This window comes from Ovis canadensis, chromosome 6, assembly GCF_042477335.2.
Source record: "Ovis canadensis isolate MfBH-ARS-UI-01 breed Bighorn chromosome 6, ARS-UI_OviCan_v2, whole genome shotgun sequence".
NCBI lineage: Eukaryota > Metazoa > Chordata > Mammalia > Artiodactyla > Bovidae > Ovis > Ovis canadensis.
The window spans coordinates 61,082,064-61,106,614 of record NC_091250.1 but is presented as its reverse complement, the minus strand read 5'-3'; the positions used below and the strand labels follow the sequence as shown (position 1 = coordinate 61,106,614).

The window sequence follows — 24,551 nt, the reverse complement described above, 5'->3', positions numbered from 1 at the left end:
GGGTTCTTTACTGCTAGCACCACCTGAAGAAGCCCTGGAAACCGAAGCACACTTTTGATATCAGAGAAGTAAACACTCATCATTGAATGAAAGACAAAAGCAATCAAAGGCTTTACAGGAAAAAGGAGAAAGGAAGCTCCCCAAAGAGATAATGCTATGTCAGCTTCTGCTACTTAAAAACAGGCCTATCACACACCCACTGAAGCCAACTGAAGGCAGGACAAAGTGCAAATCACCAGGAAGAGATGAAAGTTCAAAGCCAGGGGCTAGTGTGGCAATTCACTAACTACACGGAACTATCTTAAGCCACTAAGTTTAATTATTTTTAAGAAAAGAAAAAGAACAATGTTAAATGAACCTCCACTTACATATTTTGTGTCTGGTCAAAGCTATCCTTCAGAAAGTTTTTATTGCTAGTTTAGTAACCTTCTCTTGACAAGATCAACTGAGATCTTAGGCATATTTCTATTCAAAATTACGTCATCATTCAACGACGTGGCTTTATGTAACATTCAGACACAAGAGCTTTTTTTAAGCTTGGCAGGAAGAACATGAGACTCTCCAGAGCGAAGGATTACTCAGTGCTCCCTCCTCATCTGTACTTACTACACACTCCCGGGGGCAAGAAGAAATTCATTCTGCTGCACGGCTCAGCATGACTCACAAACTGCAGGCTAGCATTCTGAATGTCACTTTTATTGATCTCCATTTGATGTTCCATTTGTCTTTCCAAGAGTAGACAAATTATGTTTATGGCATTTCCCTAATAGCAGACCTTGAAAATCTGAGTTTAAATGAGCTCTGAAAAAAATATAACCAAATGAATTACCAACTAAACAAAACTATCTGGATGCACATAAATTAATGCTGATTTTAGCATTAAAATAAATCTTCTCTAAGACTTCAGGGATCATGATAAAGATGCCAACATACTACATAATAGAATACATAACAGGCAGCTAAAAACTGTAAGGAAAGTCAAGTTTCAGGCACAAAATATAAACCAGTCAGCTGAACACATGTGAAATATAAAGCATGGTTCAAAGAGTAAAATTAGGAAAATGATTATCAAATCCTATACTGTAGAACTTAGAAGTCTGTACAGCACTGCCAGTTCCATAATAAAAATCAAGTAACAAAAGTCTATTTATCTCAATAACTACAATTGTTCTTTTAACAATTTCAAAACTAAATCAATGAAAAGCTAATGCTATGTCACAGTAACAGATGAAAAGTTTGCTTTATAAAATAGGTATAATGTTTAAATGCATTTTAACACTTTCAAATATAGTTACTTAATAAGATAACACAAATGAGTTGTATAAAATTAAATTAGAAAACAATTATAATCTCAAGTAATAGTATGTCATCCTTAGGTCCATTACACGCAAGAATAATTTGCTAGTCTCAAACTGAAGACACACTAAAAGAATAAGCAATTAATAGCATAGAACAGGTAATTTAATAAGCTTTGGTTTGAGAAAGGCAACATTTTTAATTTTGAAGAATGATTAATTTCAAACTTTTCACTCTGAAGCAAGCAAATAAGAAAGCATAAATAAGAGCATCAGCTATAAAGTGATGCAGTAAAATCAATGACACTGCACTTCAAAAAGTGTAAACTTTTACCAATCCTCCAAAATCTATTTAAATACCATATCCTTACACTGAATCAGTTAGTGAAGGCACAAATAATGTGTAAAGCTTCTGACCTTTCACAGTACAGTTTTTCTAAGAATACTGGCAACATAGTACATCTTCTTTGCAGTGTATTATTTTTAAATATATCTCAACTCCATTATTAGTAGCATTTTAAGTTTTTTTTGAGTCCTCAACAAAGAATGAATAAATGATTGGATGGATGGAAGGATAGATAAATGGACAGAGGCCTGGGGAACAAAATCTGAGGTTTTGGATCACAGATGATTTAAGACAAGCTCTCAATTATCAGTACTAGAACAGATGAAATTACAGCCCCCAGGAAATAACCTTTTGAAAAAATTTTAATATTTTCATATTCTAGCCAGTGTTTTTATTTCTAATTATCATGAAATATGTATTTCAAAAATTCTTCAGTATCAAAAACCATACTCTGGCAGTACAAAGATTTGCACAGTGGTTTAGCTCCAGGCTAAAATCTTATTATGTAAGGAAAGAAAATCATGTAAATTTTCTTACGGAGTTTAACTGAATCACCAGTATTTTTATGCAATAACATGAAATACATGCTTATTAGCTAAAAGTGATATGGTAGAGTACAAAAGTAAGTACACATTATGACCACAACCCCTTTGCACAGGAAAAAGGCCAGGGGGAAAGTACTAGAAAATGACCAAAGTGATGGCTTCAAAGGGAAAAACCTACTTTCTACTTTCTGCATTTATTCTATCTCATTATGATAACCTCATAATAATATATCTCTATATAACTTTTATATCCTCAAATCTCCTTAAATTAAACTACTACACATCATATATTAATTACTATCTGCTTTGAGTTCCGAAGAATTGATGCCTTTGAACTGTGGTGTTGGAGAAGACTCTTGAGAGTCCCTTGGACTGCAAGGAGATCCAACCAGTCCATCCTAAGGAGATCAGTCCTGGGTGTTCACTGGAAGGACTGATGCTAAAGCTGAAACTCCAATACTTTGGCCACCTCATGTGAAGAGCTGACTCATCGGAAAAGACCCTGATGCTGGGAGGGATTGGGGGCAGGAGGAGAAGAGGACGACCAAGGATGAGATGGCTGGATGGCATCACTGACTCGATGGACATTAGTTTGGGTAAACTCCGGGAGTTGGTGATGGACAGGGAGGCCTGGTGTGCTGTGATTCATGGGGTTGCAAAGAGTAGGACATGACTGAGCGACTGAACTGAACTGAATTATATGCTTAAAAATACTACTTCAGAATCAGAGAGGCATAAGTTTGAGTCACTGCTCAGTCATTCTAGTAGTATGAAGTTGATGAGGTTAACTTAACTTCTCCAAGCCACAAGTTTCATCTAAACCACCTTGGCAGGATTAAATAGTATCTCATGGAGTAGGAAACAGCAACCCACTCCAGTATTCTTGCCTGGAGAATCCCATGGACAGAGGAGCCTGGTGGGCTACAGTTCCTGGGGTCACAAAGAGTCGGACACAACTGAGTGACTTTCATTTCACTTCACTTCACATGGAAAACACCTCACATGATGCCTGGCTCAGTGGTACCCAATTTTCATCAATTCTCCTTTCAACATTTTTCATTGTTGATTTAATTCCCATAAATTAAGAAGATATCAAGTTAATTCCCATAAATTAAGTAGATATCACTAAGTACTGTAGTTAAGGGGCAATCAAGCTATCTTTAAAAAAGTCACCTCCATCAAAGGACTTTAAAAGCTCAGGAAGACACTTTTAACAGATCCCAGTATCCTTTCCACTTAAGCTAGACAAGACTTCAGAATCTTTCTCAACACAGCAACCCAGGTAACCAGAAAGAGCTGTCACAAGAGTGAAAACCCGTTTGTCATTAGCAACCCAGACTAGAGGCTTTGAACGAAGCTTCCCCCAGCACATACAGCACGATGCCTACCACAAAGGAAAGGGATGAATTTTCTTCACAAGTTTACCAACAAATTAAACCTGTGACTCAATTCCAGTTAACCCAATAAAACATTTTAAAACTGCAGATTTTTAAAGACAGATGTTATAGTTTAAAAAAAAAATTTTAGTTCTTTTATTAATACTATTTCAATAAAGAAGATTACAGTATCATGAAACTGGATTTGGCAATGATTCTTAGCTATGATAACAAAAGCACATGCAACAACAACAAAAAAATTTGAAAGATGAGACCCTTTGATACACTCTTGTGGTAAAGAATCCCCCTGCCAAAGCAAGAGACACAAGGGATTCAGGTTCAATCCACGGGTTGCGAAGATCCCCTGGAGTAATATATGGCAACCCACTCCAATATTCTTGCCCGAGAATCCCATGGGCAGAGGAGCCTGGCGAGCTACAGTCCTTGGGGTCACAAAGAGTCAGGCGCGACTGAGTGCATGCACACACACACACCTAGAACATATAAAGAACTCCTGCAGCTCAACTACAAAAACAGTAATGACCTTGGTAAAGTAGGCAAAGGACATGAATAGACATTTCTCCAAGAAGATATATAAATGGCCAAAATGCATTTGAAAAGATGGTCAACACCATTAACACAGAAGGAAACAAAAATTAATACAGAAGGAAACAAAAATCAATACAGAAGGAAACAGAAAATCAAAGACACAACTGCTAGGATGGCTATCCTAGCAAAAAATAATAATAATACATGTTAGCAAAGACATGCAGAAATTGGAACCCTCCTACATTGCTGGGGGTCGGGGGGTGATATAAAACGTTGAAGCTACTGTAGAAAACGGGTTGGCAATTTCTCAAAAACTAAACAGTATTATCATCAGTTCAATTCAGTTCAGTCGCTCACTCATGTCCAACTCTTTGCGACCCCATGAATCGCAGCACGCCAGGCCTCCCTGTCCATCACCAACTCTCGGAGTTCACTCAGACTCACGTCCATCGAGTCAGTGATGCCATCCAGCCATCTCATCCTCTGTCGTCCCCTTCTCCTCCTGCCCCCAATCCCTCCCAGCATCAAAGTCTTTTCCAATGAGTCAACTCTTCGCATGAGGTGGCCAAAGTACTGGAGTTTCAGCTTTAGCATCATTCCTTCCAAAGAACACCCAGGGCTGATCTCCTTTAGAATGGACTGGTTGGATCTCCTTACAGTCCAAGGGACTCTCAAGAGTCTTCTCCAACACCACAGTTCAAACGCATCAATTCTCTGGCGCTCAGCCTTCTTCACAGTCCAACTCTCACATCCATACATGACCACTGGAAAAACCACAGCCTTGACTAGACGGACCTTAGTCGGCAAAGTAATGTCTCTGCTTTTAAATAGTCTATCTAGGTTGGTAATAACTTTTCTTCCAAGGAGTAAGCGTCTTTTAATTTCATGGCTGCAGTCACCATCTGCAGTGATTTTGGAGCCCAAAAAAATAAAGTCTGACACTGTTTCCACTGTTTCCCCATCTACTTCCCATAAAGTGATGGGACCAGATGCCATGATGATCCAGTAATTCTACTTCTAGGGATGTACACAAAGAAATGAAAACAGGGACTCAAACTATTCATACACCAACATGTGTTGACTATTACATACAACGGCCAAAAGGTGGAAACATCTGGGTATCCACTGATGGATAGACAAGATGTGGTACACATACACAAATGAATGTCATTCAGCCATAAAAAGGATGAAGTTTTAATACATGCTACAACATGGATAAGCCTTGAAAACACTACTATAAGTGAAATAAGCCAGACACAACAGGACAAATACAGATTATTCTGTTATCTGAAGTACCTAGAATGGTCAAATTCATAGAGACAAAAAGTAGATTAGAGGTTATCACAGACTGGAGGAAGGTTCAATGGAGAGTTATTACTTAACAGTGACAGAATTTGTTTGGGGTGATGAAACGTAGTGGTGATGGTTGCACAACACTGTTAATATAATTATCACCACTTTATTCTGTCATTTTTGAGACTGCATCCAAGTCCTGCATTTCAGACTCTTTTGTTGACTATGATGGCTACTCCATTTCTTCTAAAGGATTCCTGCCCACAGCAGTAGATATAATGGTCATCGGAGTTAAATTCCCCCATTCCAGTCCATTTTAGTTTGCTGATTCCTAGAATGTCGACATTCACTTTCGTCATCTCCTGTTTGATCACTTCCAATCTGCATTGATTCATGGACCTAACATTCCAGGTTCCTGTGCAATGTTACTCTTTACATCATCGGACCTTGATTCCGTCACCAGTCCCATTCACAACTGGGTGTTGATTTTGCTTTGGCTCCATCCCTTCATTCTTTCTGGAGTTATTTCTCCACTGATCTCCAGTAGCATACTGGGCACCTACCGACCTGGGGAGTTCATCTTTCAGTATCCTATCTTTTTGCCTTTTCACACTGTTCATGGGGTTCTCGAGGCAAGAATACTGAAGTGGTTTGCCATTCCCTTCTCCAGTGGACCACATTCTGTCAGACCTCTCCACCATGACTCACCCGTCTTGGGTGGCCCCACAGGGCATGGCTCAGTTTCACTGAGTTAGACAAGGCTGTGGTCCATGTGATCAGAAACGCAATGCCAAAGAATGCTCAAACTACTGCACAATTGCACTCATCTCACATGCTAGTAAAGTAATGCTTGAAATACTCCAAGCCAGGCTTCAGCAATACGTGAACTGTGAACTTCCAGATGTTCAAGCTGGTTTTAGAAAAGGCAGAGGAACCAGAGATCAAATTGCCAACATCCACTGGATCATGGAAAAAGCAACAGAGTTCTAGAAAAACATCTATTTCTGCTTTATTGACTATGCCAAAGCCTTTGGCTATGTGGATCACAACAAACTGTGGAAAATTCTGAAAGAGATGGAAATACCAGACCACCTGACCTGCCCCTTGAGAAATCTATATGCAGGTCAGGAAGCAACAGATAGAACTGGACATAGAACAACAGACTGGTTCCAAATAGGAAAAGGAGTATGTCAAGGCTGTACACTGTCACCCTGCTTATTTAACTTATATACAGGGTACATCTTGAGAAACGCTGGGCTAGAGGAAGCACAAGCTAGAATCAAGACTGCTGGAAGAAATATCAATAACCTCAGATATGCAGATGACACCACCCTTATGGCAGAAAGTGAAGAAGAATTAAAGAGCCTCTTGATGAAAGTGAAAGGGGAGAGTGAAAAAGTTGGCTTAAAGCTCAACATTCGGAAAACTAAGATCATAGCATCCGGTCCCATCACTTCATGGTAAATAGATGGGGAAACAGTGGAAACAGTGGCTGACTTTATTTTTGGGGCTCCAAAATCACTGCAGATGGTGACTGCAGCCATGAAGTTAAAAGACGCTTCCTCCTTGGAAGGAAAGGTATGACCAACCTGCTGCTGCTGCTGCTGAGTCGCTTCAATCATGTTCGACTCTGTACGACCCCACAGACAGCAGCCCACCAGGTTCCCCTGTCCCCGGGATTCTCCAGGCAAGAACACTGGAGTGCGTTGCCATTTCCTCCTCCAATGCATGAAAGTGAAAAGTGAAGTCCTAAACAGCATATTAAAAAGCAGAGATATTACTTTGCCAACAAAGGTCAGTCTAGTCAAGGCTATGGTTTTTCCAGTGGTCATGTACGGATTTGAGAGTTGGACTAAAGAAAGCTGAGCGCCAAAGAATTGATGCTTTTGAACTGTGATGTTGGAGAAGACTCTTGAGAGTCCCTTGGACTGCAAGGAGATCCAACCAGTCCATTCTAAAGGAGATCAGTCCTGGGTGTTCATTGGAAGGACTGATGTTGAAGCTGAAACTCCAGTACTTTGGCTACCTCATGCAAAGAGCTGACTCATCTGAAAAGATCTTGATGCTGGGAGGGATTGAGGGCAGGAGGAGAAGGGGACGACAGAGGATGAGATGGTTGAATGGCATCACCAACTCAATGGACATGGATTTGGGTGTACTCAGAGAGTTGGTGATAGACAGGGAGGCCTGGTATGCTGTGGTTCACGGGGTCACAAAGAGTTGGATACGACTGAGCGACTGGACTGAACTGAATTGCTAAATGTTAAATATACATTTTACCACAACAAAAATACACTAATTACTTAAAGTAAACTTAAAGGCACAGAGAAAAAAATCAACAATGGGATAATAAATTAAAAGTGACACCCCATCAGTACCTTTCCACACACTGAGCTCGGGATAAAGGAGGCTGACAGCTTCGGTTATGGGCTTCCCGGGCAGCAAGTCTGGCTCCTGACAACTGAAAGATAGTACAAAATCCACTTAGTAAATCATCAAACTGGCTAACATCCTAGATAAAGTATCATATTCGAACACCAAGAAGCCAAAAACTCAGGCAGCTCAAAGCTGTAAACAAGCATTCATTTCGGGGGAAAACAAAAGACATTAAGCTGGGGAAACTCTAGACCAGTTTGAAACAGCAAACAATGTATTGAATCACTGAGAGATTAATTCAGACACAGTGATCTTAAAAAGTCTACAAAAGAGTGGCACACAGACTGTTTCCCAATAAACCTAACAAAGCTGAAAGTTTTCTAGTCAAAACTTTCAGAAACTTGAATTGGCACTAAGCCAAGAGGATACCAAGCTCATAAATGTATCTCTAAGTGCCTTCCTCAGCCATCCAGTAGCTGAAAAAAGGATGTTTGATGCAAACGCTTCCCAAAAAGGGTTTTTCTAAAACATTTCCTGGAATGATCATGACCTGCATTCTTCAGGAAGAAATCTATATTTGCAAACTCAGTATTAATACCTCAGAAAGTTTTAAAGGAAATTCATTCTTTGAGACAGTAGTTTAAGACATCAGTAGTCAGAGTAAGTTCAAAGTAAATATAAACTCCAATCTCTGGACCAAAAAACATGGTATCTTCATCTCTTAAGAGGTTTATCTCATACATTCTCAACAAAATGTCACACACATCAAAAATAAATAAATATATCCAGAAAGCTGATATACCTTTTCATCTTCCCATTGAAAAAAATTACAATCTTTTCTATCTCTACAAGCTGAACAGGCATAAAACCTCCGTGTTTCTTCTTTCCCTTGGTTCACTTTTGCAAACAGAAGAGTGGGTCCTAGTTCCATAATAAGAAAAAACATGTCAGTCATCGATATCAAGTTTCTAGTTTTCACCGACCTCAAATAAAATGTTTTAGTTTTATGCATAGGTTGTCATAATTAAATGCAATACTTCGATAATTTTTTTTTTAACCGAAAGTCACAACATTCAGGCACTGACTACTTAGGAAATATATTTCGAAAACCAGTCTCTCCAGAAAGAAAACGCTAGTGTCAGTACAGTTGCAGTCCACATGGTGAACCGTCTAGGTCCTGACACAACAACAGAGTTCGAACAACTGAGCACTTTGTTACCTCCGCTCAGTTACCTTTTCAGTAAAACTCTTAGCATTTAGATTTGGACACACTCTCTCTCCCCGAGTTAGAGAAAAACTGGGTCTGGTTTCTAAGCAAGAATTCATGATTTCGCGCCTCCCTAACTTTTTTTTAACTAAAAATAAAGCAAATCAACAAATGAAATATCAAAGTACTTCGCAATGGGAATTACTCAATAACATACATCCTTTGTGCCTAGCCTCTGCCTCGTCCCTTCAAAAAAGACGTAACCGCGATGGAGCCAAAATCACAAGAAGGCTTCTTTGAAGGTTTCTTAAGTAAGTGGAAAAGCACAACTTCCAGAGGAAGGAGCGTCTTCTAGAACCATACTCAGTGGGAGAGAGAGGCAGATAAAAATTCGGGAGCCCTAAATGCCCCAGGCACCCTCAGGCTAACCACGCCCCTTGGCGCCAGACAGCCAGGCTGAGCCCAGACGCGGACCCACCGTGAGGGCACAGCGGGGCGGGGGTGGCAGGATCAGAAGAAAGCACCACCTCGACTCCCGAGTATCCCCGATGACCCGAGCTCCCCTCTGCCTCCAAGGTTCCAAGCTGGTCCCTGGAGGTCGCCATCTTCCCACCGCCGTCCCGAAAGCCTCAGTCCGGACCAAAGAGGCTGAGAAAGAGCGCCGCTTGGGCCTGCAACCACTTTAGAGCGCCCCCACGCTGCTAGGAGGAACTTCGGCCGCTGGAGCGGAAGTCATGCCCCTAAACCCTGTCCCTTGCTAGCTGGAGGCTAGGAGGTCCCTCTCCTGGGAGTGAGTGGGAGACGGGATGGGTTGACAGGCAACTTGTTGGACCCTGTGCAGTAAGCTCACCTATTTTCTGCCTCAGCCTTAGTACCTTAGGATCCGTGAGTACCCTCCTTGCGTAAGAATATAGCCAGGAGCTGGTAAAGAATCACCTGAAATGGGGGAGACTTGGGTTCTATCCCTGGGTTGCAAAAATCCCCTGGAGATGGGAAAGGCTACCCACTCCAGTATCCTGGCCTTGAGAATTCCACAGACTGTATAGTCCATGAGGTCCGGGAGTTTCCCCTTACACTCTGTGAAGATTATGACCGCAGATGACTCTTAGCAGCAAAGATTTGGTCTGGTTAAAAATCCAAAAGGCAACATAACCACCATCACCAGCCACGACTGATAAAAATAGCTGAAGACTCAACTTAGTAAAAATGTCACTTATACCCATATTTACAGCATATCTTTGTCAGATGTTTGTAGATTTGGACAATATTATTCTGAAATTCATAAGGATAGGTGAGAAAACTACAATAGGCTAAACAATTTTGAAAAAAAATGAAGTAGGAGAAATTAGTTTACCCAGTTTCAAGACTTATTATGTAACTGCAGTAAACACATGAATATTGTAGATGAAACAGTCAATGTCTATAGTATGTAATATATACTATATATATACAGAGCTCCACCCATCAACAGAAAATTGAATTAAAGATTTACTGAGCATGGCCCCGCCCATCAGAATAAGACCCACTTTCCCCCTCAGTCAGTCTATCCCATCAGGAAGCTTCCATAAGCCTCTTATCCTTCTCTATCAGAGGGCAGACAGACTGAAAACCACAATCACAGAAAACTAATCAAATTGATCACATGCACCACAGCCTTGTCTAACTCAATGAAACTATGATCCTTGTTGTGTAGGGCTAACCAAGATGGACGGATCATGGTAGAGAGTTCTGACAAAATGTGGTCCACTGCAGAAGGGAAAGGCAAACCACTTCAGTATTCTTGCCCTGAGAACCCCATGAACAGTATGAAAAGGCAGAAAGATAGGACACTGAGAGATGAATGCCCCAGGTCAGCAGGTGCCCAATATGCTACTGGAGAAGAGTGGAGAAATAACTCCAGAAAGAATGAAGAGAGAGGCAAAGCAAAAACAACACCCAGTTGTGGAGGTAACTGGTAATGGAAGTAAGGTCCAATGCTGTAAAGAGCAATATTGCATAGGAACCTGGACAGTTAGGTCCATGAATCAAGGCAAATTGCAAGTGGTCAAACAGGAGATGGCAAGAATGAACGTTGATATTTTAGAAATCGGTGAACCAAAGTGGGCTGGAATAGGTGAATTTCACTCAGATGACCATTATATCTACTACTGTGGGCAAGAATCCCTTAGCAGAAATGGAGTTGCCATCATAGTCAACAAATGCGTCTGAAATGCAGTACTTGGATGCAATTTCAAAAATGACAGAATGATCTCTGTTCATTTCCAAGGCAAACCATTCAATATCACAGTAATCCAAGTCTATGCCCCAACCAGTAATGCTGAAGAAGCTGAAGTTGAACGGTTCTATGAACACCTACAAGACCTTCTAGAAGTAACACTCAAAAAAGATGTCCTATTCATTATAAAGGACTGAAATGCAAAAGTAGAAAGTCAAGAAACACCTGGAGTAACAGGCAAATTTGGCCTTGGAGTACAGAATAAAGCACGGCAAAGGCTAATAGAGTTTTGCCAAGACAACGCACTTGTCATAGCAAACACCCTCTTCCAACAACACAAGAGAAGACTCTGCACATGGACATCACCAGATGGTCAACACCGAAATCATATTGATTATATTTTCTGCAGCCAAAGATGGAGAACCTCTATCCAGTCAGCAAAAACAAGACAGGGAGCTGACTGTGACTCAGATCATGAACTCCTTATTGCCAAATTCAGACTAAAGTTGAAGAGAGTAGGGAAAACCACTAGGCCATTCAGGTATGACCTAAATCAAATCCCTTATGATTATACAGGGAAAGTGAGAAATAGATTTAAGGGACTAGATCTGCTAGACAGAGTGCCTGATGAACTATGGACAGAGGTTCATGACATTGTACAGGAGACAGGGAGCAAGACCATCCCCCCCAAAAAAAGAAATGCAAAAAAGCAAAATGGCTATCTGGGAGGCCTTAAAATCGCTGTGAAAAGAAGAGAAGCAAAAAGCAAAGGAGAACAGGAAAGATATGCCCATTTGAATGCAGAGTTCCAAAGAATAGCAAGGAAAGAAAAGAAAGCCTTCCTCAGTGATCATTGCAAAGAAATAGAGGAAAACAATAAAACGTGAAAGACTAGAGATCTCTTCAAGAAAATTCAAGATACCAAGGGAACATTTCATCCAAAGATGGGCTCAATAAAGGGCAGAAATTGTATGGACCTAACAGTAGAAGAAGATATTAAGAAGAGGTGGCAAAAAAAAAAAAAAAAAAGAAGAGGTGGCAAGAATATGCAGAACTATACAAACAAGATCTTCATGACCCAGATAACCATGACGGTGTGATCACTCACCTAGAGCCAGACATCCTGGAATGTGAAGTCAAGTGGGCCTTAGGAAGCATCACTATGAACAAAGCTAGTGGAGGTGATGGAATTCCAATTGAGCTATTTCAAATCCTGAAAGATGATGCTGTGAAAGTGCTGCACTCAATATGCCAGCAAATTTGGAAAACTCAGCAGTGGCCACAGGACTGGGAAAGGTCAGTTTTCATTCCAATCCCAAAGAAAGGCAATGCCAAAGAATACTCAAACTACCACACAATTGCACTCGTCTCACACACTAGTAAAGTAATGCTCAAAATTCTCCAAGCCAGGCATCAACAATACATGAACCGTGAACTTCCAGATGTTCAAGCTGGTGTTAGAGAAGGTAGAGGAACCAGAGATCAAATTGCCAACATCCATTGGGTCATCAGAAAAGCAAGAGAGCTCCAGAAATACATCTATTCCTATTTTCTCCTTTGTTGACTATGCCAAAGCCTTTGACTGTGTGGATCACAACAACCTGTGGAAAGTTCTTCAAGAGATGGGAATACCAGACCACCTGACCTGCCTCTTGAGAAATCTGTATGCAGGTCAGGAAGCAACAGATAGAACTGGGCATGGAACAACAGACTGGTTCCAAATAGGAAAAGGCGTACATCAAGTCTGTTTATTGTCACCCTGCTTATTTATCTTATATGCAGAGTACATCATGAGAAACGCTGGGCTGGAGGAAGCATGAGCTGGAATCAAGATTGCCGGGAGAAATATCAATACCCTCAGATATGTAGATGACACTACCCTTATGGCAGAAAGCAAAGAAGTACTAAAGAGCCTCTTGATGAAACTGAAAGAGGAAAGTGAAAAAGTTGGCTTAAAGCTCAACATTCAGAATACAAAGATCATGGCATCCAGTCCCTTCACTTCATGGCAATTAGATGGAGAAACAGTGGAAACAGTGACAGACTTTATTTTGGGGGGCTCCAAAATCACTGCAGATGGTGACTGCAGCCATGAAATTAAAAGACGCTTACTCCTTGGAAGAAAAGTTATGACCGACGTAGACAGCGTATTGAAAAGCAGACATTACTTTGCCAACAAAGGTCCATCTAGTCAAAGCTATTTTTTTTTCCAGTAGTCATGTATGGATGTGAGAGCTGGACTATAAAGAAAGCTATGTGCCAAAGAATTGATGCTTTTGAACTGTGGTGTTGGAGAAGACTCTTAAGAGTCCTTGGACTGCAAGGAGATCCAACCAGTCCATCCTAAAGGAAATCTGTCCTGAATATTCATTGAAAGGACTGATGTTGAAGCCGATACTCCAATATTTTGGCCACCTGATGGGAAGAACTGACTCAATGGAAAAGACCCTGATGCTGGGGAAGACTGAAGGCGGGAGGAGAAGGGGACAACAGAGGATGAGATGGTTGGATGGCATCACCAACTCAATGGACATGAGTTTGAGTAAACTCCAGGAGTTTGTGATGGAAAGTGAGGCCTGGCATGCTGCAGTCCATGGGGTCGCAGAGAGTCAGACACGACTGAGAGACTGAACTAAACTGATAGTATGTATAAAAAAAATGATGCTACTCATACATATTTAGACTCACTCATTTAATACTAATGTATATTAATTTAGAAATACTGCTCTTTACCTGCACTTTTTATGGAATAGTTTCACTCAGATCTTCACCTGCACCTGTAGCATCTGGTCTTTGACATAACAATGCCCCTTTTCAAGTACTCTAGCATGGATTTCTGGAGCACATTATCTGCACTTCTACATCTCCAGTTAGGAAACTTTCAGGACCTGCTGTTGATGGTACTTTTGGATATATCTCAAGCCATAATTATTCATTCACATTAGCAGTAACACCTCTATTTTTAAAGTTTTGGCTTATAGGTACATATTTGTAATCCTTAAAAAGCTTGTTTGCAAAATTTGCACTTGAATTCATGAAATCATATCACCAGAAATAATTACCAATTTTTTTTGAGGGGGGGTGGTTAATGGCAGAAAGTGAAGAGGAACTAAAAAGCCTCTTGATGAAAGTGAAAGAGGAGAGTGAAAAATTTGGCTTAAAGCTCAACATTCAGAAAACGAAGATCATGGCATCCGGTCCCATCACTTCATGGGAAATAGATATGGAAACAGTGGAAACCGTGTCAGACTTTATTTTGGGGGGCTCCAAAATCACTGCAGATGGTGACTGCAGCCATGAAATTAAAAGCCACCTGATGGGAAGAACTGACTCACTGGAAAAGACCCTGATGCTGGGGAAGACTGCATCCTTGGAAAAAAAGTTATGACCAACCTAGATAGCATATTGAAGAGCAGAGACATTACTTTGCCAACGAAGGTCCGTCTAGTCAAGGCTATGGTTTTTCCAGTGGTCTTGTATGGATGTGAGAGTTGGACTGTGAAGAAGGCTGATCACCGAAGAATTGATGCTTCTGAACTGTGGTGTTGGAGAAGACTCTTGAGAGTCCCTTGGACTGCAAGGAGATCCAACTAGTCCATTCTGAAGGAGATCAGCCCTGGATGTTCTTTGGAAGGAATGATGCTAAAGCTGAAACTCCAGTACTTTGGCCACATCATGCAAAGAGTTGACTCATTGGAAAAGAGTCTGATGCTGGGAGGGATTGGGGGCAGGAGGCGAAGGGGACAACAGAGGATGAGATGGCTGGATGGCATCGCCAACTCGATGGACGTGAGTTTTAGTGAACTCCAGGAGATGGTGATGGACAGGGAGGCGTGGCGTGCTGCGATTCACGGGGTTGCAAAGAGTCGGAGATGACTGAGCAACTGAACTGACCTGAACTGAATAAATATGTTCTCAAATACCAGCCTCTGCCTCTTTAAATGTCTTCCAGGTTTGCTTCTACTCTCCTTTGGAAACTACATCTTTGTCTGCACCAGGTCTTATTCGCAGCACATGGGATCTTAGTTCCCCAGCCAGGGGTTGAACCTGCTCCCTGAGGAGAAGGGGCTGACAGAGGACGAGGTGGTTGAGTGACATACAGACTCAATGAACATAAGTTTGAGCAAGCTCCAGGAGGTGGTGAAGGACAGGGAAGCCTAGCATGCTGCAGCCCATGGGGTCACAAAGAGTCGGTCACGACTGAGCAACTGGACAACAAAATGTTAAATAGCATATGTTGGTTCTTTGCTGGAGAGGCCATGTATATGAGCTTTAATTTAATGTTTCATTTTATTGTTTCATAATATTTTTAGTTTGTACACAAAAATCCTTGAGCAGAAAAAAGCTCAAGTCTTAACAGGACTCTGAGACAGACCCTTGTCACATTTCCATCTCAGAGCATGATCTTTAATGCTAAGAGACACTCGATTTTGGTCCTCCACCCTGAACAGAGGACAAACTGGTGATCTTCCTATGGAGATCAGGAAGTCTTACTCATTGACTTTCTGGATAAAAGCCCTCAGTCCCCAAATTTCCTGCAGAGAACATGGATGAAGCCATGATAAAAGCCCTCAGTCCCCAAATCTCCTGCACAGAAGATGGGTGAAGCACTTGGTAGTGGTTCACTGTCTTCTCTACCTTCTCTAACAGAATTCCAGTTTCCTTTGGGAAAACAACCATCCCCAGTTTGGGTCCATTGTAGTTTGTGTTTTTTTGGCTGTGCTAAGTCTTCGAAGCAGGGTTCAGGTTCTTCATTGCAGTACTCAGGCTTCTCTAGTTGAAGCATCTGGGCTTAGTCGGCCCATAGCATGTGGGATCTTAGTTCCCCAACCAGGGACCAAACCTGCATCCCCTGCATTGGAAAGCAGATTCTTAACCACTTTTATCAGGGAAGTCCTTAGTCCATTGTAGTTTGAGAGTACAAATAACCATAAAGACTGGCTTGGGTTTGGGCAGATGACTTGGAGCTTCTGCTGGAATGCCTGCAAAAGAAGCTGCTACAGGTCCATTTTGTCATCTCAGAGATTTCTTATAGCAGAGGGGTTCAGCTCTCTAATCTTACCTAAGCTAAGTCATTGTCTAGGTGATCTACATCCACCTTGACAAGCATGACTCAGCTCTTCTCCATGTGTGCCTCAGCCTCCTACTGTAACCAACTGGCCAGCTTGGGCACGTTGTTCTCATGAGAATGACAGAAATGCAGTACAGCTAGAAGAAACAGACGAGCTTGGCCTAGGCTTCCAGCTGCACTGTCACTTCTGCCTCATTCTTTTGACTCAAGCAGGTCACTTGGTCAAACATTGATAAGTTACAAGGCAAAGGGAATAGGTCACAAAGAGCTGAAGAACTGGAGGCAGTGACACAGTCTACCACAAAAGCACTCTTCGCTGGGGCAACCAAGTGTCTGGTGGTACTGTTTCCAACCACTCCCAGGTGGCACTAGTGGCCGGTGCTCCACAACAAGAGAAGCCGCCACAATGAAAAACCTAAGCACCGTAAATACAGAATAGCCCCCACTCAGCTGCAACTGGAGAAAGCCTGAGCAGCAGTGAAGACCTAGCACAACCAACAATAAATAAATAAATAAAATTATTTTACAAAAAAATAAAGTAAGCATGTACACCTGACAGCTACATTATCATGTAACAGTGTGGTCATGCCAAGCACTTACATGTGAAATATATACTCTATTATAAGTAACTGTCCTTTTAAAATATTTTGTACATTTTATTTTATTAAAAATTAGGTGTTTAGTTAGACTGCCTCATCTATGAATTTCATTTTGGGGGAGTCAAGGGGGTCAGCAAAGTATTTTTTATGAAAAGAGGACAAAGGGGAACGGTTGGGACCATAGAGGTCATCCAGCTCATACAGCTCAGCCTGGTGAGGGTGGGTCACTGAACCACACAGAGCCCCCTTCGAATCCTGCTCCACCGTTCACAAATTAATTATGCCACCCACTTCAGGCAAGTTGCTCAGCATCTCTGAGTCTTTCTCAGGTTTACTATATGTAATAATGAAATGAAAGCACATGTGCACCTTTTGGATCCTGACAGGAAACAGATGGCACATTCAAGTGGGGTAACTGAAGGAAGTCTTGTAAGGGGACTGTTTACCAGGTTGCGGGCAGAGTTAAGGTGAACTACCCAGGGAAAGGGTATTCCCTTAGGGCTGTTAATAACAGGAAGTTATTTCCACCCCAGATCTACAGGGCCAAGGAAGTTACTGGAAACCCAAAGAGAATAATTATATGGAAGAAACAGCCCTGCAGAGTGATGGCCTTCAGCAGAGGGCCTCAGCCAGCCATGACAGGCCCACAGGGAAGAAGCTGGGGGAATGAATATCCAACCTCACTTTCTTCCTTTGGCCCTCAGATCTTTCATCTTTTCATCTCTTATGGGCAAAAAAAAAAAAAAAAAAAGAAAGAAAGAAAGATAACAAGCAAACAAAAAAAAACACAGAAATGAGATGTGGAGATGCCTGCTGATGGTGTCCATGAAGGTCAGCCTCCCAGAACATAGAGCAGAGGGGGGAAGGCGGAGAGTAGATACGGAGGAGCAAACAGATGTTTACACAGCACAAAAAACACGCAACATAGTACACGGCTGAATAAGAAATTTCATAAGTGGTAGCACAGTTAAATAAGTGAACAAACACACACACATACCCACACATAGTGTATATATATATATATAATATACGTATTACATACATGAGAAACTCAACCTCCCCAAACTATGGATAGAAACTCCACTAGAATCTAGTTCATCTTGTAGGGAAAGAAAAAGAAAAAATTCTTTTTCTTTACTCATCTTGTGTTCTCTGGCTGAGGCCCTACAAATTAAACTTAAAAAAAAAAAAAAACTAGGTTAATAAGATAAAACAAGCAGACATTTATGAACATTTTTTGTCAACCATACACATGGGAACATTAGAAGTGAGTCTCTCTCAGAGGTGTTAGAACCTAGGCTTATATTCAATCTCTTGACAAAAGAACAGTATATATTTAGAGACATAAGATATGAGAAGTACTTTGAGCTCCTGTGGATGGCAAATTTCCGGAAGGCAAGGAGATGGTGAAACTAATGGTAAACAAGGATCTAGAATTATCTCTAGTGGTTTATTTCTGTTCTTGATAGAGAAGGGAGGTGGCGGGGAGCGAGGGAGTGAAGGGGGGGCATCTTTACAAGTTATCTTTACAGAGCATGTCCCCCTTTTAGGTAAATAAGAGGACAGTGAGCTTTTCTTGTATCTGCTGATTCTCAATTGCCTTAAGCTCCAAATCATGCTTAAGCCAAAGTGGCGTATTCTGTTACCTTTCCATCTCTTTATTCAGTTAAAGACTTTTTCCTACTGCATTCCTCTATATATCAAATTTCCACACCAGCAATGACAACTTGCCCTCTTTGAACCACAGACTTTTGAACTTTTAAAATAATAAATAGTAATATTTGCCCTCAAAACATAGGGTGGATGTTGTCCTAGTAAATGAGCAGCATTTAGTCTAGAGATTGATGGAAGTGTGCACTTGCAATTCCTCACCTGCTGCGCAGAGAGCCAGTGTAGCTGAATGTTAAACTGCTTAAACACTGTGCCAGCGTGGTGGCAACCTTGGTTTAAACCAGTGCCTTGGGTGAAAGGCAGTTCCTGATTACCTATAAGTGCCACAACTTAAAACAAACACTCGAAGGGTAGAGCAGCTTTCTGGATTGTTCCCAAAGGCCCACTGAGATTAAAGGCAGGCTTCTTCACCCAGACAGACATTTCTGCACAAGCCTCACTGAATCTGGTTAAACCAGTTCCAGCTGCCGGGGGATCAGCCCCAAATGTTTACACAACTTTCTGACTCTTGCAGAAGGCAAAGCTACCTGGTTTTTCTACTGTTTCTGAAAGCTTCAGTAGTTTCAGAAGGCTTAACGGTCAGGTGGGGGTTGTGTATCCAGAGCTGAGGAGCAGCCAGGGTTCCTGGAGTCAAAGGAAAAATAAACACATCTTTTTGCATACAGAATAGATTAGCAGCTTCTTTTTTATATCATGTGCTTTCAATTTTCGGGTCTTAAAAAACCCCACAAGACGACCTGCAGAAGTACCAGCCACCGACTGCCAGGTTAGCATTTCACTGGCTGGAAAGGAGTGTCAGGATTCTGAGCAAATACTTTTTGAAATGTCATTTAATTTCTAGGGAGTCAGGTTTGCATAAAGCTCTCAGTGTTACCCAGTGACCTCAGGTGCCTTTTCTTCTCGATCCCAGATCAACCCCAGGTGTCACACAACAGAAAACTTTAAAATAGCCTTCGATTCCCAATCTGTCACCATGCTCCAGGAAACATGATATTCAATCCAGAAATGTATGCAGTAATCCAAACCCATAAACACAGATGTGTGCTTTATCATCTAAAACCTAAAATCCAAAAGTGCCATTAATACACACAGACAGCTGCTCGGATAGCAACCAAATCTATAACAGAATTTGTACTGCACTTTCCACAAAATACCTATATATTATGTTTCATCCTCGTTGCAAACTCTGAAGTTAGCATTAGCTCTTGTAATTTACATGTGGAGAGAAAGTTGTTCTGAGAGATTGCCCAATCTGCCCAGGGGCACTGAGCTAATGAAGGATGGAGCCAGGGCTTAAATACAGGTCTCTCTCAATCTCAGACTCTCAGGCCAAAGAGAACTGTGGCCTGCCTTTTAATTATTGAAGATAAGCAATGTTAGAACATAAGTTTAGAGTATTTCAAAATGACAAAAGTTACATCTGTTGTAATAAAATAAAAGTTAGAATAAAATTAGTTAGTATTAGAATAAAAACTTCAAGCCTAAGGATTTACTTTTCATCAAAAAACTTTTTATATATATTCTGAAGCAGTTTTGTTCAGTCGCTCAGTTGTGTCTGACTCTTTGTGACCGCATGGACTGCCGCAGGCCAGGCTTCCCTGTGCTTCATCATCTTCCAGAGCTTGCTCAAACTCATGTACATCAAGTCGGTGATGCCATCCAACTATCTCATCCTCTGTCATCCTATTCTCCTCCTGCCTTCAGTCTTACCCAGCATCAGGGTCTTTTCTAATAAGTCGGCTCTTTGCATCAGGTGACCAAAATATTGGAGCTTCAGCTTCAGCTGAAGCAGGTCAAAACTTACTGAATACAAAATGATGCTGATTAATAATGCACTGGTGGCTCAGAGGATAAAGCATCTGCCTGCAATGTAGGAGACCCGGGTTCGATCCCTGAGTTGGGAAGATCCCCTGGAGAAGGAAATGGCAACCCACTCTAGTATTTTTGCCTGGAGAATCCCATGGACAGAGGAGACTGGTGGGCTACAGTCCACAGGGTCACAAAGAGTTGGACATGACTGAGCAACTTCACATTCACTTTCACTTTTGCTTAGATACATGTATTTGTGTTATGTATTTTCACAGTTCAATCCATGGGCACACTTAACATTTAGGGATCTTCATATAAGAAGCACCGAGAAAAGCAAAATAGCTCCCAGCAATGGATAAATGCAGCAAAAGTTAAACACAACTTTGTTCCAAGTTATATATTTTGTTCCTGAGATTTTATGCTTAATTACCACCATTCATGAAAATATTCTTTTGATATTATGAGAGATTAGAACATTTGTTTGATGGAAACCAACTCAGCATCATTATCATTATCATCAAAAAAGAGAGCTAAATAAGTAAAATTCATTGATTAAAAAAAAAGATGGGACAAGAATTAAGTTTTCAAGTAAATGGGAGTGGAAGGAAATCTAGCCATGCTCCATAGACAAGAATATATTTTGATTTGTGAAAAGAGTTCTTGCTGGCATGGCTCTCTGGCTTTTTTGGGATTTTCTCCCCTACCATGATGAATTTGTTGATAAAAATAGTTGGAGAAATATTATATCATGTTCATGGATAGGAAGAATCAATATAGTGAAAATGAGTATACGACCCAAAGCAATCTATATTCAATGCAGTCCCTATCAAGTTACCAACAGTATTTTTCACAGAGCTAAGAACAAATAATTTCACAATTTGTGTGGAAATACAAAAAACCTCAAACAGCCAGAGCAATCTTGAGAAAGAAAAATGGAACTGGAGGAATTAACCTGCCTGACTTCAGGCTATACTACAAAGCCACAGTCATCAAGACAGTATGGTACTGGCACAAAGACAGAAACATAGATCAATGGAACAAAATAGAAAGCCCAGAGATAAACCCACGCACCTATGGACACCTTATCTTTGACAAAGGAGGCAAGAATATATAATGAAGAAATGACAATCTCTTTAACAAATGGTGCTGGGAAAACTGGTCAACCACCTGTAAAAGAATGAAACTAGAACACTTTCTAACACCATACACAAAAATAAACTCAAAATGGATTAAAGATCTAAATGTAAGGCCAGAAACTATAAAAATCCTAGAGGAAAACCTAGGCAAAACACTCTCTGATGTAATCCACAGCAAGATCCTCTATGACCCACCTCCCAGAGTAATGGAAATAAAAGCAAAAATAAACAAATGGGACCTAATTAAACTTAAAAGCATTTGCACAACAAAGGAAACTATAAACAAAGTGAAAAGACAGTCTTCAGAGTGGGAGAAAATAATAGCAATCAAAGCAACTGACAAAGAATTAATCTCAAAAATATACAAGCAGCTCATTCCAGCTCTGCTGCTTCTGCTGCTGCTAAGTTGCTTCAGTTGTGTCCCATTCTGTGCGATCCCATAGATGGCAGCCCACCAGGCTCCCCTGTCCCTGGGGTTCTCCAGGCAAGAATATTGGAGTGGGTTGCCATTTCCTTCTCCAATGCATGAAAGTGAAAGTGAAGTTGCTCAGTCTTGTCTGACTCCTAGCGACCCCATGGACTGCAGCCTACCAGGCTCCTCTGTCCATGGGATTTTCCAGGTAAGAGTACTGGCGTGGGCTGCCATTCATGCAGCTCAATACCATAAAAATAAACAACCCAATCAAAAAATGGGCCAAAGAACTAAACAGACATTTCTCCAAAGAAGACATATAGATGGCTAACAAACACATGAAAAGATGCTCAACATCACTCCTTATCAGAGAAATGCAAATCAAAACCACAATGAGGTACCATCTCATGGTGGTCAGAATGGCTGCTATCAAAAAGTCTACAAACAATAAATGCTGGAGAGGGTGTGGTGGAAAGGGAACCCTTTTACACTGTTGGTGTGAATGCCAACTAGTACAGCTACTATGGAGAACAGTGTGGAGATTCCTTTAAAAACTGAAAATAGAACTGCCGTACAACCCAGCAATCCCACTGCTGGGCATACACAGTGAGGAAACCAGAATTGAAAGAGACATGTGTACCCCAATGTTCATTTTAGCACTGTTTACAATAGCTAGGACATGGAAGCAACCTAGATGTCCATAGGCAGATGAATGGATAAGAAAGTTGTAGTACATATATATACACAAAGGAATATTACTCAGCTATTAAAAAGAACACATTTGAATCAGTTCTAATGAGGTGGATGAAATTGGAGCCTATTATACAGAGTGAAGTAAGAAGAAAAACACCAATAACAGTATATTAACACATATATATGGAATTTAGAAAAATGGTAACAACGACCCTATATGAGAGACAGCAAAAGAGACACAGCTATAAAGAACAGACTTTTGGACTCTTGGAAAAGGCTAAGGTGGGATGATTTGAGATAACAGCATTGAAACATGTATATGACCATATGTGAAACAGACCACCAGTCCAAGTTTGATGAATGAAACAGGGCACTCAAAGCTGGTGCACTGGGACAACCCAGAGGGATGGGATGGGGAGGGAGGGAGGGGGTGGGGTTCGGGATGGGGGACATATGTACACCCGTGGCTGATTCATGTCAATGTGTGGCAAAAACCACTACAATATTGTAATTAGCTTCCAATTAAAATTAATTAAAAAAATTAAATCTCTTATCTAATTCCTGATATAAATGCATTATGAAGTATGCAGGATCACTTGGAAAATATTGCCAAAAATGTTTAACCTGAACCTATTTAAGCTTTCAGATCTCACTTCCAGTTTAGAGAAAATACAGGGGATAGAGGATCAAGTAGAACACTAAGAGGAAATAATGAGACAGATCTAGAATGGGGGATATCCCAAAAGGTAACGTCATGGGGAAAGTGAAGGGACTGTTCTCAATGAAAAGATACAAAAAAAAAAAAAAAGTATGAAATTTGATTGGATCTCAATTCAAAGAAACCCAGCTATAAAATATATACTTGGTGAATAATTGAAGATATTTGAATATGGTGTATATAATAAATAGGATTTTTTTGTTGTTGTTAATTTTCTTAGTAGCAACCACCTTGTGGTAAGTAGAATGACCTTTATCTGCTTTTCTTTCAACATGATCTTTCCACATGATTAGCTTAGGCTTCTTCATAGCATGGTGGACTCTGGGTAGTTGAACTTCTTTACATGGCAGCTGACTTCCAAGGGTAAGTGGAGGCTGCCAGGCTTTTTAAAGTTAAGCCCAAATCTGGCATTGCTATACTTGTGTTACATTCTGATGATCAAAGCAAGTTGCAAGGCCAGGTCAGATAGAAATGGGGGAGGGGTAGACTCCACTTCCTGATGGATGGAAAAGCACATGCTTGCAAAGAGGGGAGTGATGATAGCCATCTTTGGAGACTATACCCTTCTGTCCAAAAAATGGATTAAATATATCCATTGAATGAAATCCACACTCTCCACAGTACAAATCTAGATGTTGAGTAGATGCTCCTATTATAAATAAGAAAAATGTTGAGCGCTCAAATCAAATCCAGTGAAGCATTTTGTTTACAAAGCATTTCATTTCCCCCCACCTTGTAGGCATAGAATGCACAACTTAAGAAGCAAAGAGAAATGTGCACACACAATCAAAGATGAAGACATTATTCCCTAGAAAACACTTTTAGACCTAACACCATTTTCTGTTTTTTTTTCTGCCTTTGAGCAGTATCTGACAAGCTCACTGTTCTCCGTCACATCTGACTCTTTGCTATCCCATTGACTGTGGCCCGCCAGGCTCCTCTGTCCTTGGAATTTTCCTGGTAAGAATACTGGAGTGGGTTGCCATTTCTTTCTCCGGTGAATCTTCCTGACCATATCTCTTGAGTCTCCTGCATTGGCATGCGGATTCTTCACCAGCTGTGCCACCTGGGGAGTCCTAGAAGTACCTAAAGAGTGATTCCAAGGGCTGAAACTGCTACAAATTTCTGTCTTCCTACTGCCTCTTGGAGAATCTGGCACACGTGAATACCCATGTTTGTTGAAATCTATGTGTGACATATCATACAAACTGTTGTCCGTGAACGAATTCGAATTTTAGCA

General features: G+C 40.9%; 1 protein-coding gene across 5 annotated transcripts in view; it reads right to left on the bottom strand.

The window, feature by feature from the left end:
• ZCCHC4 (zinc finger CCHC-type containing 4) overlaps positions 1-9,628 on the bottom strand; it is a 62,306-nt gene extending 52,678 nt beyond the window's left edge. For all 5 annotated transcript variants that reach the window (XR_011257686.1, XM_069593798.1, XM_069593800.1 and 2 more), the window contains exons 1-3: positions 9,466-9,628; positions 8,583-8,701; positions 7,783-7,865 (exon numbers count right to left, since the gene is read on the bottom strand). Coding sequence is in view for 4 of the 5 variants with exons in the window: in XM_069593798.1 (XP_069449899.1) it covers positions 7,783-7,865; positions 8,583-8,701; positions 9,466-9,592 (329 nt within the window). In the remaining variant the exon portion in view is untranslated. The remainder of the gene's footprint in view (positions 1-7,782; positions 7,866-8,582; positions 8,702-9,465) is intronic.
• Positions 9,629-24,551: the final 14,923 nt, after the last annotated feature.